This window comes from Sphaeramia orbicularis, chromosome 2, assembly GCF_902148855.1.
Source record: "Sphaeramia orbicularis chromosome 2, fSphaOr1.1, whole genome shotgun sequence".
NCBI classification, from domain to species: domain Eukaryota; kingdom Metazoa; phylum Chordata; class Actinopteri; order Kurtiformes; family Apogonidae; genus Sphaeramia; species Sphaeramia orbicularis.
The window spans coordinates 29270529-29287158 of record NC_043958.1 but is presented as its reverse complement, the minus strand read 5'-3'; the positions used below and the strand labels follow the sequence as shown (position 1 = coordinate 29287158).

Below are 16630 nucleotides of genomic sequence, written 5' to 3'. Positions count from 1 at the left end.
GACTCCTTGCTAGGAATTTTTAGGTGAAGTTAGGAACTCTCTGAGAGGATTCTCAGAATCTTTAGGAATACGGGCCCTGGTCTTTTTTACAGTTGTTGCTGAGTTAATTATTGAGTATCAAAAAAGTCCTCTTTAGTACCATATTTCAGAATCAGAATCAGAATTGCCTTTGTCATTTGACAGTACACTCCTAAAGATTAGATCACTGTCATTAAAAGTGTTCAAAATATGGTAAATCGGTAATTTAAGTTGCGAAGATGGGTTTAATACTAAACTGAAGAGGTAGCTGAAGGAGTGTTTAAAAATTTAGTATAAAAAACACTATTGTTTAGGAACTGGTATTGAAGCAGAATAATCGATATGGGTACTAGTACAGAATAGGTGTTAAACCTTCACCCTCACCCTCATTATAATCTGGTCACAAATGTTCATGTCAGCCCTTCACTGCACATCAGTTTCAGCGGCCTTCATGTTTACATTGGTATGTGATGTTTGTGCTGTTGTGCTTTTGCATGTGTGGGTCAGTTCAGGACCACTTTACATTGACATCTGCACATTTATAAAATGTGTAAAACCTAACCAAAAAACAGCCAAGTCATTCCTAACTAAGCACTAAGACTGCAGTGTGAACGAAGCCATTGAATCACTAACAATGATCAACTGTGTCATCACGAACATATAAATCATCATAAAGCAGACCAAAATCTGGTCTGAGCTCTGTAGTGCTGGATCTTTCACGAGCAGAGGAGGCACTTCTTTGATTAAGGCTCTGCAGCAAACACTGACTCCCATTCACACCAGTGAGTGAAAATGATTGATCCCAGTCTGACAGGAAAACACTGCACGTTTAAGGTGACATCAGATGGAGTTATGTCTTGATACTTTTGCCATTAGACAAAGGGTCAACCTCTGAACTGATGGCCACAGGACTGAGCTCTGTTGATGATGCCTGCTCATTAGCTCCACCCCCTCTGTTGGGTTGGTTTCTATAGTGACGGACGATGACCACTGTGGCACTGATCAAGTAGATGACTGTGAGCAGTGTGAAGTAAATGAAGTAAACCAGAAACTGAAAGAAAAATAAACATAAGACTGTTCATTCATAATCAAAAGCAAAAACAAAAAATGTCAAACATATACAAGGGAGATTTATAAAGTTCTCAGACAAATGTAATAAAAAAGGTTATTTATCAAAATAACAAAATTATTTTTCTACATAAGCTCCATTAGAGTCTAAACACTTTTGCAATCACCATCGTGATATCATGACTCTCATAAATATACACACCACTTTTGATTGGCATGTTATCTGTACACATTATAAGCTTTCCGCGTGCATGTTATTAGCCCCCTGTCAAATACAGCGCAGTGAGGGTTAGGATTATGTCAACTGGAGATCTTGTCGTAAATTGACATGTGATCAAATGGCGTTGAATAACACGAAAAATGGTCGAAAATGTGTACATATAGCACGCAAAATGTCATAAGAACTGCCTTGACATACCACGCCATTTCATGAGATCAGTCTCTTTGCAATCTATGTTTCCACTGGTAGAGTCCTTTGCAGAATTGCTGGGGCTGTCTTTGAGAATTTTTTGACTCCCTCATACTTTTTGTAATTCATTACATGTACTCTGTCTTAAGGCTGTGCGATATGTTGATGTATCTTCTATTTCAGGGTGTCTACAGATATGGGACATTTCAATTTGATGTTTTTATGACCTTCTCAAGACCATTTTAGTCACAAGGCTTTGGGACAAATCTTTTTCCTCAGGTAAATAAAATGGTAAGTAGCTGTGGCCTAGAAGACTGTAGAATTGGCTTGTGACCGAAGGGTCGCCAGTTCAATTCCCCAGACTGGCAGAGTTGTCAGCTAAGGTGCCCTTGAGCAAGGCACTTAACTGCCCCATTTGCTCCCCAGGCATCTGGCACGGCAAGGCCACTGTTCCTACATGTTCTAGTGATGAACAGAGGGTCAGTTTTGATGTGTGTTACGTGTTCTTACATAAACTATACACTGACAAAATAAAGATTATTCTTCTTAGTACATATGTGGTCGTGAACAGATGTAGGTTTTATTTGGTAAGGTTGTGATTATTACAGTCAAGGGTTCATCTACTTTTCACCAAGTGCATGTATAAAATATGTCCAGTTAGTTTTTCATGGTAGGTTTAATGCTTTGTAACATCAGAAATGTGGACACTGACAAAAATAAGTTAAAACCTGCATAAGCTAAATGACTAAAAACATCTGTGGCAATGAATTAAGACCTACTTAAAGCACTCCAAGACACAATATTTACAAAAACTGATCATAAGGAAAAGCAGGCAGCATTTATTTTGTTGTGTCCCAAATGCCATTCTTTATAAGAACGTTTCTATTCATTGAAAGACTGTTGTTCCACAGGAAAAAAATTCATATGAAAACATCCCAAAAACACTTGGAGGAGAGTGAGCATGACACACCAAGGGGTGCATCTGAACAATAGGAGGACTCTGATCAATGAAGAAAAAACAAGAAGCTACTCCAGTCACATAAAGGTCTGGGTAGGAAAAAATCTGGTCCAGGTCAGAAAAAACAGACTTACATTTTTGTCTAGGTGGGTAAAAAGATTAGTGGTGTTTGAGTGTGCGACATGAATCCCAGCCTACAGATTTCACTTACCTCTCTATAGTTTGTATATTTATGTTATGTACTTTGTTACTTGCTTAATATAAAAATTTCACAAAATAAACATGAGAAAAACACATTCGACTGTTAAGTAATGTAGCTCAATCAAAAATGGGTAATTCCCTGTGGTCATGAAATAAATACAATTCATTGAAACTATAGAGCATGTGCTATATGTATGGTTATTTGGACATGACATGCCCTATAATTGGGGTATGAGCTTTTATTCATGTAACCTAATTAAAAGTTTTTCAAACCCGGTCTTCAATGACACTGTCAAACTACAGTATTTCTTTAGAGAATTAATTGCGCTACATAAATATCACACCTTGCAGAGAAAACAGTGCTTCCCCAGGTTTGTGAGGGGCTTAGGTGCTGTAATGATATTTTATACATTTTATGCAAGAAATATCTGTTGTCATGACATGTGTCAAGGTGAAAACACTATTCACTTCTGTGTCAATGTTTTTACCTGAGAGTGCACATCCAATCCCAGGCCCCTCTTGTCAGAAAATATCAGGTTAATGATGCTTTTCAGGATGGTCCCCAAGAAAGTGTTAATACCAAACACCAGGGCACAGAGTTCCTTGGTGAGGGATGAGGCGATCTGGAACCTAGGTATAAACCTCAGACAGGTGAGTACAATGTCTCAATGTACAACTTACCACTCATTTATTTACATTCAATTCATTTTGTAGTCATTTACAAATCTAATTTCAGAGTATATTAGTCTGGACTATCTGTTGTAATTTATGCAGGGTTACCAAGCCTTTAAAAAAAAGAAAAAGTAATTTAAAACCATCCTCTTTATCGCATTCTGATAAATCAGAATAGGATGAAAAGGACTTTTCAAGGACTAATAATTTCCATAAACTTTCACAACATTTCAGTATATTGGCAGAAATTAAATATCTTCATGTTTATAACACAAAATGGTAGCTTATTACTATGCTAAAAGCATACCTTTTGGTCACATAATGATGTCAAAGTGACTGCAGACCTCAAGCCTTCTCAGAGTAACTAACAGGCACATCTGGTTTTTTGTGACTTTTAGAACAGACAATATATGGACATAATGTCATCAGGGATTAATATCATCTCTTTCCTATTTTCATCCAAGTATGTAGCCTTTCATTTTAAGACCACTTTGTCCTTTCACATTCAGGTCTTGTATTATGGGGTGTTCCACAGTACTGGGAGGTAAGATATATCCCACCTGGAGTTAACAACATCCCACCTCAAAGCATTCCAGATGATCCATATTGAACATAAACAAGTATGGATAACCACAGATCTAAGCTCCTATTTGCTTTCTTACTGAAGAGGCATTTTGACTGTCAAACAGTACAGTATTCTCACAAACACAAACAAGATGGACAAGGTGAAATGCTGGATGACATCACGTTGTAGTTCGCGGTGAGGTTGGAGTAGTTTGATCTGGCCCTACTTTGTAACTTGGACCTCCAGCTTCGACGGGCGTTCCAATGCATTTTACGGAGTTGGAAGTTGGAAACTTCCCACCTCCCAGCTCTTTGGAACGCACCATTAGGCCATGCTTTTGTGAAAACTTGCTCGGCTTTTACTCAAAATTGTTAATATACTCAGATTGCATTCATTTTGTGTATTTGATTAAATCAAAACAACAAAATCAAAAAATGGGCTTTAATTATTTGAGAGTATGGGTGTGTTTGCATCTTATTACATCTTTTAAGTCATCTTCACCTTTTCATCTTTTACTTTGTTTCAACTAGATATAGCTTTACCAAATGGTGTGGTTTTATAAAATCTTCTACATAGTTATCCTGTTGCTTTATGAATAACTTATAAAACCATCTGGTTTCTTCAACTTTCAACTGGGAACTAAAATCAGCCATTGAACATGTGAAATAATATTTGATGACACTGAGTTTTTAATCATGCTAAAATTTTTACTCACATTGCCCATCCCGGTTTGTAAATGTCCTTTTTAAACTCAGTCTAATCATTTGCACTTGCATTAACTTCTGCCATTTCTGTTCTCAGAGACTTTTGTGTCAGAATCCTGTCAAAATTTCCCAACCTACAGAATGAGGCTCACTGCCTTTACTTTTAAACCAGGTAAGATCACAAAAAAAAAAGATGAAGGCCAAAACTAGTGCCGTCAATCGATTAAAATTTTCACAGGGTAGCTGTGGATTAATTTCAATTAATCATGATCAAACATCATTCATTTTTAATGTATATTAATTGTGTTTCATTTTGCATGACAGACTCAACAAAAAAAGGGAATATATATGCACTCAATGTGTTTGTCACAAGCTGGGTGACGTGTTAGCCAAAGTGCTAGCAGAATCCCAGACTAACGTTTGCTTCACGTTGTGGTATTTAAGCTGGAAGTGAAAAGAAAACTCCTTCCTGCAGAGTGTGCATAATACTTTATGTCAGTCGACTGTTCCATCTTGGGGGTTTTTTTGTACTCAAGTTTCCCATCCAGAAGGCCAATGTGCTGTTTAGCGTCTTCCATCTTTATGGGTTGGTTCTGCTGCGTGTCACTACCAGATCAACTGCCCATTTGTGCATGTGCAGCATTAACTGTACTTCGACAAACTCCACCAAATGCGTTGCCAAAAACATTCAGAGTCATTCTGGACTGCAGATGGGTTAATTGCATAAATTTTTAAAATCAGATTAATCATGATGATAGATTAATCCGCGTTAACGTGTTAATTTTGACATCCCTAGCCAAAACACAACTGGTGAGCCCACACGGTTGAATCAGGATAGTAAAGACACTCCTAATACTTTGAATCTATCTTCAGCAGTAGTTTTCATTGTTTCATAAAGACTTGCACAGAAAGCTTGTACTCACGTTGCAATAGGCACCAGAAACTGGTAGACACATCTGAAGAGGATGTAGGCCACATAGCAGATCCAGATGTTGTCTGTTTTGTACATGAGCAGCAGCAAACTGGCCTGCACTGCCGTGATAATGCCTATCACCAACTCAGACCACACGTTCCACCGGATTTTAACAAAACCCGCAATGAAGGAAGTTCCTGCACCTGTGAAAGACCCAAGATTAGTGTGAAAGAACATTGCCAAGTTAACCAGCACTATTCACACACTATCTTTTATGTATGTCCTTGTCAATATTATTATATTAATATTATCTACTAATTATTATTCATTATAATTAATATTATTAAATATTAGAAGTATTATGGAGATTAACAGAAAAAAAAATACCACAAGGAAGCGAATCTCTCCATATCACCTTTTATCAGTTTGGGTTGACAGTTTTCACGTGATGCCCAGCTTAGTTAACAGCTGTCTGTTGGACTTTAGAACTGTGAATCAAAGTACAATCGCTGATGTAATCACTTACAGATTAATGGTAAATGGTAAAGAGACCAATTACGTAACCTGTTAAGTACAGATGACACTCTCTGAGGTGGTTTTACAGTGGTTAATAAGGTGGTTTGTTAAAGCAGTGTATGACTCTTCCCAAATTTTTTTTTTCAAATTTGTAAAACCCAAATGATAGCCGAATTATCACTAATCCATTACTCTTACGCACCTCAATCATTTCCCTCACGGTGAACAACTTCAAAGATGACTCCATCATAAGCACAGTCCACTTGTTTACTTAACAAACCGAAATATCCCTCGGGTCTTTACAGAAATTTTGTCATGGTGCATTGTGGGAATGGTGACCAAGCGAAAGTGGTTTCTCACAGATTCAGCAAGAAAACAAGCCAGATTGCCATAACATAAAATTATACAGTCCACCAGCACTGTTTTAAAGAATGAGTATAGTCGGTAGATGGAGATAAAGGCAACATTTGGGTTCAGCACTCATAAAGAGACAGCGAAATTGCTGCTGCATGGAATTACTATTCCCACAATGCACTTCACGACAAAATTTCTGAAAAGGCATTTCGGTTTGTTATGTAAACAACCAGACTGTGATGGAGTCATCTTCAAAGTTGTTCACCATGAAGGAAATGACTCAGATGTGTAAGCACGGAAAGACTAATGGATTAGTGATAATTAGGCTAGTGATGGGGACGAGACCGCGCATGTCGAGACCGAGTCACGACCAAGTCTTTGCAGGGTTGGGACCAAGTCGAGACCATTGGTTTTCAAATGCAGTCTAGACCGAGTCTTTCAGAATTCAAGACCAAGTTGAGACCAAGACCATAAAAACAAGTCAGTTTTCATAACCATGATTTAATATCCCCTCAGTTAATAATCAACAGCTGGGCCTTCAGACTAAGCTAGACTGGGAATCGTTTATAGGACCAGTCTTCCTTAGATATATATATAAGTATCACTACAAATATTGCATATCATCATTTTTTGAATGAATGCTTTGTTTTGAACATGTTAATTAAAATCATTAAACAAAACAATATGTTACAAATCAACAATATTTAGTTAACAATGAACAAAAATATATGCATTTACAACACATCAACAGTGATATACTCTGTCAAGCGAGTACTGGGTTTCTAATCTTTGCTCATATTACAGTATATTCCAGACAGACTTGCTTTCTGCAGGAGATTTTACACTGCACTGTCTAGAACATGGTAGAAAACGGTCTCGAGGCCGACTTGAGTACTAGAACACTAAATTAGGCTATCACTCTGGTTTTACAAATTTGAAAAAAATTGTAACGAAAGTCATACACTGCTTTAAATGTTGCTTTCAAATGTTCTCTTTTTCTGGTAAACAACACAAGACAAACATAACATAAAAAAGACAAAGGGAGGCTGGTTAAAGTATCAATACTTTTTGCTTAAAATATTGGGCCAAGATGCCATGGCTAGAAAGGGGGGGGGGGGGGGTGTCATGGAAAGAATTTGCCACAATTAGGGGGATGTGGCAGTGATTTTGGAAGAAAAGGTTCCCATTTTTCAATAAAAATAAATAATATCATACCATTTAACATGATTTATTATGATTGGTTTAGTTAATTATGAATCAGTTCTTCTGTAAGTGCCCTTAAGGTACTAGCATTGATCTAGAGTTGATCCTGAGAAACCTTCAATGAAAGCACAGTGCTCCAAGTCTTACATGGTGCCTTCAGCCTAATATCTTATAACGGTAAACAGCTTAACATTTTTCCCCAATCCTACACATCCAATGTATTTGTACCTACTGAAACTGTAAAATTCATGATCAGATTGCTGAACATTGTAATGGCCTTACTGGTTTGCAGCATGGGGGCTTTTGATGCTTTTTGTTGGATTAGAGCACTGAAGAGCTATCCCCATTTTTGCATCTAAATTTAGATGACCAGCTAGAGTTTCATGCCCACTGTGAACAAAAATGTAGCAGACTGTAACTGGCACATGAACACTGAGTATAGAACACAGACTGGATTCAAAAAATGAGTGTTGTTTATGTCAAAAAAAATTCTCACTCAGTAGTGTTGAAACTGCCTCCACTCCCCCATTGTACACGTCCTTGGTCTCAGTGGCTGGGTGTACTTTGTTCCACAGAATGTGGACGTAGAAGAGCACCAGGTAGTACCCTGTTGAGTTGAAGATCCACCACAGTGACCAGAGTCGCAGACTTGGCATCCTCACCACATTTCTTAACTCCAGTAGCATCTGCACAAAGACAGAATCGCTCCAGCGCATCCCAGTGCATGGGGAAGCCAATTCAGGTGTCGCACCTTCAGTCGGGTTAATTTTGTCCAGTTCTCCCTTGGTGGCTGTTGATCCTGCCAATTCCTTTTGCTCTTGGTTTTTTGACCGATTGAAAAACAAAGAGCGCTTTGGCCAGGGCAGGCACAGAGAGAGCAGTAGGCCAAAGCTGACGAAACCCAAAGATATGGCATTTAAGGTGTAATAGGTGATGCCATTGAACATGCATATCTGGCCAAGTGTAGAACTGGTAAATACCCCCAAAAGGACGGAAGAGCGCGAGTACCCAGCCACTTGCTGGTATAGGACTGGACTGACCAGGGAGAAGATGTAGGAGGAGTAAGCCACGCGACAGGCCATGGTGATGCCATAGAAAAACTCCATGAACTGCATCTCAAGGAGGGTGGTCCCTAGTAGCAGAATTAGCCAAATGGAGACTTGACTGATGCCCTGAATGATCAAAACCGGCTTGTACCGCAGGAAATCTGTCAGCAGAAAGGCTGGCACCAACACGGCCATGTAGGAGTACGTCAGCACAGGAGTGATCTCATTGGTCACCTGGAAAATACAATCACGTCAGTCAAACACATATCTAAACAGGACGATAAATAAAAAAGATTTAAAACACACTTCTGGAAAATCTACAAACTGCAATATCATTGTTAAATATTGCAATGACAATAAGACTTGAAATTATCAAATACTAAAGGTTTTTTATGATTAGCATTTCAGGTTGTCTTTTTGTGATTACACACATTCAAATTTGTGATGAAGATGAAAATAAAAATGCGATCGTCTGCCCATCTTCACTCATAAAGGATTAGATCTTTCCTGGATGCTGCTTTGGACCAAATCATGACTGTAATCCCCTGTCCATATCACATAGTGATTTAATTACTTTGACTCATTACTAGCCCTAAATTGCCCCATTCCAACTTTTTCTTGAATGTGTGAAAAGACAACATAAAATATGCTATGTTCGTACTGTGTACAATGAAATACAGTATAATCGCTACTTTCTTTTTTTATTTTCATTTTAGTCAGGGTTGTAGAACTAGAGGTGTGAATCCAGCTTTTAACTTTCACTCACTTGGTCACAGTACAATTATAAAGGTTGTACAGTTTTACAGTCGTACAGTTTATCAGAGTTCATGGTGAAAATATTCTCAGTTTCATTCATCTTTAAATAAACAAAATCTGAAGCAGTAATCCAGTTATTTTAGCCCTTGGAATCTGATTAAAACAGTTTATCAAGAATCTCAACAATATCTCAACCTAAATGTTAACAAGATGTGTGTTCAGCTTAACAGCTGCACTGCAAAAATGTTTTTCAGCATCTAACAAAGCAGGTTTTCCAAAGAGACTGACTCAAAAAACTCATCAGAAACTTAGTTGAAGGTCATAGTAAGCAATGGTGATCTCACTTCAATAATCATCACAATCCAAGCAATTCAGTAGCCTTGACTGGGTGATTCTTATGAAGACAAACTATATATTTGGAAGCACATGACATTTTTTATGTGACAGTTTATCTCAGACCAAAATAATATTTATATAATTTTAAACAGGGTGTCACAGAGGATAGCACTGTCGCCTCAGAACAAGAAGGTCCTGAGTTCAATTCCAACATCAACACCTTTCTGTGTAGTTTGCATGTTCTCCCTGTGTATGCATGAGTTGCCTCTGGGTACTCTGGTTTCCTCCCACCATCCAAAGCCATGCACTAGTAAGTTCACAGGTTAATCTAAATGGCCCATAGGTGTGAATATGAGAGTGATCGGTTGTTCGTCTCCATATATCAGCCCTGCCATGAACTGGCGACACGTCCAAGATGAACCCTGCCTTCTCCCATAGGCAGCTGGGGTAGGCTCCAGCACCACCGCAACCCTCTTGAGGATAAAAGCGGTTCAGAAGATGGATAATTTTAAACAGTTTTTTTCTGTCACACATTCATTACCATAATGTGTATGGGAAAAAAATCTCATGATTTCCCCTCAAATTAGCAAAATAATTAATCAATAATTTCTGAAAATATGTGCACCTTTGTTTACTGTATCATTTAACAGATTATAATCTGTTATAGTGTACCTCCCTTTGCACTTTAACCCTTTTGTTCAGACAAAATGAGATTTATTGCATTAATTTTCTGATGTTTTGGACCGGGTTTCATTCAACACACATCAGATGTTTCAAATTGTTTGTGTTGCTTCTTGTCATGGGGTCAGGGGTCACACTAAATAGTGACTTTAATCTGTACAAACCAATAAATTCAGTTTTTTGTGCCAGGCAAGAAAATACAGGAAATGCGTGCACACATTCCCTGTATTTTCTTGTTGTATGTGGAGAGAATGACAAATAAATACCATTTCAACCCTGCAAAAAAACCCAAAACAAAGCAAAAGGTGATTAAGACTTCTGTTCTGTATGTATATAATAATAATCCTTTACATTTAAGTGCTTGCTATTGAAAAGAAGTCATTTGTATTTGTAATCAAAATTCTGCTACAGTACTGAATGTGGTTGTCTAAAAATGTCTATCTAACAGGCTTTGGTTTTGGTTAGAAGTTGTACTATATTCTTGAAGAATCACCTGATTAAAAACGTATAACACTGACCCAGTTTGGAGGAATGTGACCCTTGACCACATTTAGAGGGATCAGCAAACTCACTACAGGGAACTTAAGTCTGCTGTGTAAAATGCTGGACTGAATATAGAAAACTTACACAGTACCTGTTCTCATCGTCTAAAAGCCTTCCTGGGACGGAATGTTCTTCTTATTGATTTCCCCCCATAATTTACTTTGGATTTGTATTTGGGATTTTGTTTTTCATTCACACCCAAAAAAATATACCAGTACAAACAAGACATACCTGTTCCCTGGTGAAGTTCTTCTCATTACTCAGGAGATACGGTGTTATAAAGGGCTCCCCAGGCTTTATTGATGCCATAAAGCCATAACAACACAAAAATATCACAGCAAACTTCCACTTTCTGGGCTGTTTAGCTTCTTCTGGGAGACCTTCTGGAGAAGGAAGAACAGCCATCTCTGCATCTCCATTTTCTGGTCCTCCGGCATCCTCAACTTCAGACTCTTTTGGATCAATCTCTTTGTCCCCTTCAGATCTGTCTCCACTTCGTGCCAGGTCCTCTGCTACCATTGTGCCACCTGTTTGTGAACTACTCTGTGATGCAGAGGGTAACTCTGTGCTGTGTCAAATCACCATGGGAGGACTTACTGTGGTCTGAAAAAGCTGCTAACTTTGTTTTTTGGAACAAACAAATTAATGTAAAACTGAGCTGAGTGGATTTAAAAGACTGCTGGTTTTCTCTCAACACTTCTGCCTGCATATGTCAGGATGTTTTAAACTAAGAGAACAATTTAACAAGGTTTTGGCGTGGTAGTTAAAATACTACATACTGTCGTTCTCATATAAGAGAAAATGTTGACCTTTGTTCCATTCCACATTGTGACAATGTCTGACAGAGACCTATCCAGCAGCTGGGTCTGGCGTCATTGTTAACCTGAAAAGATAGTAACATTGCTGGTTAGACAACACTGCAGCTGACATTAGAGTAAAGCTGTTGTGCTACATTTATTGCCACTGTTTAGCAAAAAGCTAAGCTTCTATGTCTTCTATAGTAAAAAGTTGTGAAAGATATTATCATGATATGCATATTTCTTAGTTTGTCAGTTTTTGATTACATTCTAAGCTAAAAACAGTACTTACAAAATATGTGTTTTCTAATGTAATTTTCACCTTTAAAAAAATAAATAAGAATTCAGCTTGCAAGACACAAAAGTAAAATCAGACTCTTTTAGTTATTACACTTTTGTTACATCATGTACACATTTTTGTCTTATGTCTTTTAAATAATTTTGATTTTGTTGCGTTTTTCATCATTTACATCTTCTCCATTATTTTTTCTTTTTGTTCATTTTGTTGTGTCTTTTACTCATTTTTGATCTTGTTGCATCTTCTATTTGTTCTTTTATGTTGATAAATACTTTAAAACTACAAACCTCTTCAACTCTCTCTTCTACTTTGACTCAGGATTTATGACCATAATTATAGATAGCAAATGATATGACATTTTTTTTTCATGACAACATTTCGACCATATTGCCTAGGTCCAAACGTACATATGAACATTTGATGTTGGGGAAAAAAAATAATAAAAAATTATATATGTATGTATATAAATATATATGTGTGTGTGTGTGTGTGTGTGTGTGTGTTTGTGATTTTTTTTTTTTTTTTTTAAATGTAAGAAATGTTCAATTTACACAGAAAAGCACATAAGTGGTCAAATTATTTTAGTAGAATGTCACAAAAGCATAGTATTGCATACTATGGTAGTCTACAAAATTAATGGTAGAAAATTGAAAGCTAGGCTAACAAGCACACTAAAGAACTTTTGGTCCTGTGTAAACAAATTACACAAGATACTCATTGAGTAACACAGTTGGCACGTTAACTTGTCAAAGGCTCAAACGCCAACCCACCAAAACCAAAATTTGGTGGGTTAAAAAGTCCTAATTGCCAACTTTATTTGCTAACGTGCACTACGCCTACAACGGTCAAATATGATTTACGGCATTTACACAGATTCATAAGCCACATGCAAAGTCTCTAGCCTCTGTTTTTAGGACAAAGGCAGGTATGTCCAGTAAAATACTGAACAGCTAGTTAGCTGGCTAGAAGTAGCCTCTGGAAATAAAAACAGGCCATTCTAATGCGTAACATACTCTTTACCAGATATTCTTAGTCTGTCTACTCCAAAATAAGATGTGTGTTCGTTAGGAAAGCATATATCTTAATTAATCAATAAAACGAAAGTTAACGCCACTTACCTCGTGTGCAGCATTTCAAGCTTCAATGTTTAGTCAGCCGCTCTGTTTTCTCATCAAACCGTACTGACTTCTGGGAAATGTAGTGTGGAGGCTTAATTTCGGACCGAACTGAAACAACTAATTCCTTACACTTCCTTTACGCTTTAAGTTTAATCTTCAAATTGTCACTATCTCATTTTATGTCATTTGGATTGGAGTTATTGGGTTAACAGGACTTATAAATCCTCCTATTCTTTATGATTTTCCTCAGTAAGTGACTCATTCTTGCCATCTGCTGGACACTCAACGATGACACGTGTTCGTTAATTTAAAATGTACGTACAGTAGCCTATGTATTGTGTATAGATTCTATAAGACATAGTATTTCTACAACTCTCGGCTTGCAATAAAAGAAAATAATGCCATTTAAGTATAGTCCTTTTCAAGTACTTATACACTGCAGAAGTTAAAAACAAGTTAATGAAAAGCACTACAATAATACACAGAAATTACTTCTGCTATACTAGTACTACAACCCAAAATCAGGAAAAACAGGACTCTATTGACAGTTCAGACAGTTTTCAAAGAAGCGAAATTAAAATTTATTTAATGTATGTTTCACTGAAGACAGTATGAACACAACATATTGTCAGGTTTTTACATGTCATTTCATTGATACCTCATATTCAGTTCTAACAATATAATTTGGACATGATGTGAATTGTTATGATGATTTGGTGCAAAATCAACATCTAGGAAAGACCTAATCCTTTCAGATCTTTAGGACTGAGAACTTGTCTGCAACAAATCCAGAAGCCAGGGTCTGTTATTGTCTGGAGTTGTGTCATTTGCACTCTATGCTCTATTCATGTAGATAATGTATGAAGCATCTTGAAATGCAAAACGTGGTCAATGCTTTACCAGTGTCCCAATATTTTTTGCAATGTGTTACAAGAATCAAAATGTAAATGTTCATTATGAAAAACAATGCATTTTATGGAATAATCATCATTAATATCATGTGTACTGTTTTCAGTATGATACAGTTCAGACAGCATTTAGGTCAGAAATCAGGTTTATTTTGATTAATTGTCCCTGTCACCTTCTGATCTGGGATTGTATAACCAAAACGACTGTGAATGCTGTGGAGTTTACTGTATTTCTACCAAAATTATCTCATAAAAAGGTTGGGAATATGTTGAGCTGATATTTTTTGAGCTTTTCAGTTTTAGTCGGAAATTTGTGCAAGAATATTTGACAATGTTTCTGTTTCTTTCAGAAATCTAAAAACTATTAAGAGAGGTTACAAATTTAGAGTAGAAAGTGCCTGACCATACAAGTCATCCCTAGTCTTGGACTCTCTGATATGAAAATAACACTTATGGTTTATTAATTAGAGGTTAAAAAGTATTTTGCACCAACAAGAACAAATAAAAAATGTTTTATTGTTAATTGATTCATTTGTATGAAACTGAAATGTGTGAATAATCACTGCAAGTCTTTGAGCTTTCATTCATACAACAGAAATGTAGAATGCAATTTGGCATCAATTAACAGAGGTCACCACAAGGTCTGGTTTGACAGAGATGATACAGTCATTAGCAATAGAAGTAGAAATTGAATAGAAATTTAAGAGACTGGCAGTGAACAGTTGGAAGACGTAAGCAACAGTTACTTCAGTAGATGGCAGCAGTGGTGTAGCACACAAGTCAACAATGCAGCTTCCAAAAAATGTCATGAACTTCATACTTTGAAGTTGAAGAGAATAGCATTGTGTGGAATTTATTTTTAGGAAACTAAGTTTTCTTCCCTTTAAATATCCACCTTTTTCACTTAACTCAGAATATGTTTGCAATATAAGAAGTGCAAGGTCAAATGCATGTATTAAACTTCATTTTAAAGGGCACCACATCTTGTTTCTGTGTACAGGAACTACAATGTAATCTATGCTGTCTAAACATGACTTAGATATGACCCTAACTCTTAAATGGGTGGCCAGTGTATTGATTGATTGACCTTATAAGAACCCTTGATGAGTTGTATTGCAAAAAAGTCACAGGTTTCAGAAAACAGCTTGACTGCCATCTGAGATCTGAGATGTGGACCTACTGAACTTTGACCCGGACATCCTTTCCTGTCTGAATCTCCTCTGAAGCAACAGCTTCATTTTCTTCCTGAACTTTTCTCCCACAAAGGCGTAGAGGACTGGATTGATGCAGCTGTGGAAAAGAGCCATGCTGTTGGTTATGGCCAAAGCCTTGTCCACTGACCTCCTCATGGCACAATCAAAAGGTATGAGCTTAGCCCTCAGGAGTGTGTCCACCATCATGGTTAGATGGTATGGCATCCAGCACAGCAGAAACACAATCACCACCACTATGATCACCCTCATGGCTCGGTGCTTCTGGAAACCACGGGTGTGCAGCAGTCTTCCAATGGTGATGCTGTAGGCAGTTACCATTACACTCAGTGGCAGCAAGAAGCCGAATATGTGACGGAATGCACGTATAGTAACCCTCCATGAGGCGGCGTCACCAATGTCAAAGGTTTCAGAACAAATCAATAACTCCTTGTCGTTGTCTGGCTTAAAGGCTTCATTGAAAAATGCAGGCAGTGCAAGGGCACAACCAAGAGCCCACACTGCTCCACAGACCGTCCTGCTGCACATCCTCTGGCGACTTTTCAGAGTCTCGCTGGCGTGCACAATCACAAGATAACGATCTATGCTAATACAGGCCAGGAACAGGATACTGGTATAGAAGTTTGCGTCAAAGATGAGACTCACAAGTTTGCACATGAAGTCTCCAAAGATCCACCCTTGCACCACTACTACAGCAGAGAATGGGATAGTTAGAGCCATCAGGAAATCTGCCATTGTCAGATGAAACAAATACACATCTGATGGAGTGGCAGCATGTTGACTGATGCTTATCACCCATCCGACCAACAGATTTCCTGGTATTGCCAGTAAAAAGATGATTATGAGGATGATACACAAACCCACAGTTACTGTAGGACTGAGTAGGTTTATCTCACATGATATTGTGAGTGGATCTAGAATGAAGTCTGTAAAATTGATGTGGCTGCTGTCATTTGCGAAGAAGTCATCAGGAACGTCAAAGGACAATGACATGGCACCCATGACTGTGGATGTATGACAGACATAAACTATTACACAGTTATAATGTTCATGAAATATTAAGCTACAGTAACCAAACCTGGTACCAAACCTGGTATTGCCATTCAAAAACTTAGACATATATTTAAAAATAGGGGGAAAATACAGCAGTTGTATCCATGATATAATTACTCTTAATTTTTTTGGCAAATTTTTACACTATTTCTCACTACAGTCAGGGCTGCAAATTATTTAAACTTTAAAACATGAATCAATTTGTTTAACCATCCTTCAATATTATTTCACCTAAAAGACTAAACACTCACCTGCTATCTTGACGAAGTTGATACCTAAATGATTCGGTGCATAAGAGCATT

The 16630-nt window shown here is 37.5% G+C and overlaps 2 protein-coding genes across 5 annotated transcripts; both read right to left on the bottom strand.

The window, feature by feature from the left end:
- Window positions 1–243: 243 nt before the first annotated feature.
- Window positions 244–13286, bottom strand: slc19a1 (solute carrier family 19 member 1). Of its 4 annotated transcripts, none has more exons than XM_030155140.1 (7): window positions 13157–13286; window positions 11523–11826; window positions 11175–11484; window positions 8078–8861; window positions 5519–5711; window positions 3143–3284; window positions 244–1069 (listed from the first exon to the last, which is right to left on the bottom strand). In XM_030155140.1, the coding sequence occupies exons 3-7, from the start codon at window positions 11460–11462 to the stop codon at window positions 869–871; spliced, it is 1608 nt and encodes a 535-aa protein (XP_030011000.1). In that variant the 5' UTR covers window positions 11463–11484; window positions 11523–11826; window positions 13157–13286; the 3' UTR covers window positions 244–868. The 4 variants fall into 4 exon arrangements, with proteins under 4 accessions (XP_030011000.1, XP_030011001.1, XP_030011002.1 ...); XM_030155141.1 differs by having other exon boundaries at window positions 11175–11470; window positions 11723–11826; XM_030155142.1 differs by having other exon boundaries at window positions 11175–11470; window positions 11753–11826.
- Window positions 13287–14623: 1337 nt separating this feature from the next.
- On the bottom strand, window positions 14624–16630 carry LOC115433682 (C-X-C chemokine receptor type 1-like). The gene is made up of 2 exons (XM_030155143.1): window positions 16580–16630; window positions 14624–16279 (listed from the first exon to the last, which is right to left on the bottom strand). The coding sequence occupies exon 2, from the start codon at window positions 16275–16277 to the stop codon at window positions 15198–15200; it is 1080 nt and encodes a 359-aa protein (XP_030011003.1). The 5' UTR covers window positions 16278–16279; window positions 16580–16630; the 3' UTR covers window positions 14624–15197.

Bases quoted from the DNA above. Each gene is read 5' to 3' on its own strand.
- slc19a1 (XM_030155140.1), bottom strand. From the start codon at position 11,462: ATGGTAGCAGAGGACCTGGCACGAAGTGGAGACAGATCTGAAGGGGAC. The intron at 5,712-8,077 runs GTGAGAATTTTT...GGTCTTTCACAG, and splicing joins GGCAGTTTCAACACTACTGA to GTGCAGGAACTTCCTTCATT. The intron at 3,285-5,518 runs GTGAGTACAAGC...GTTTATACCTAG, and splicing joins TTTCTGGTGCCTATTGCAAC to GTTCCAGATCGCCTCATCCC.
- LOC115433682 (XM_030155143.1), bottom strand. From the start codon at position 16,277: ATGGGTGCCATGTCATTGTCCTTTGACGTTCCTGATGACTTCTTCGCA.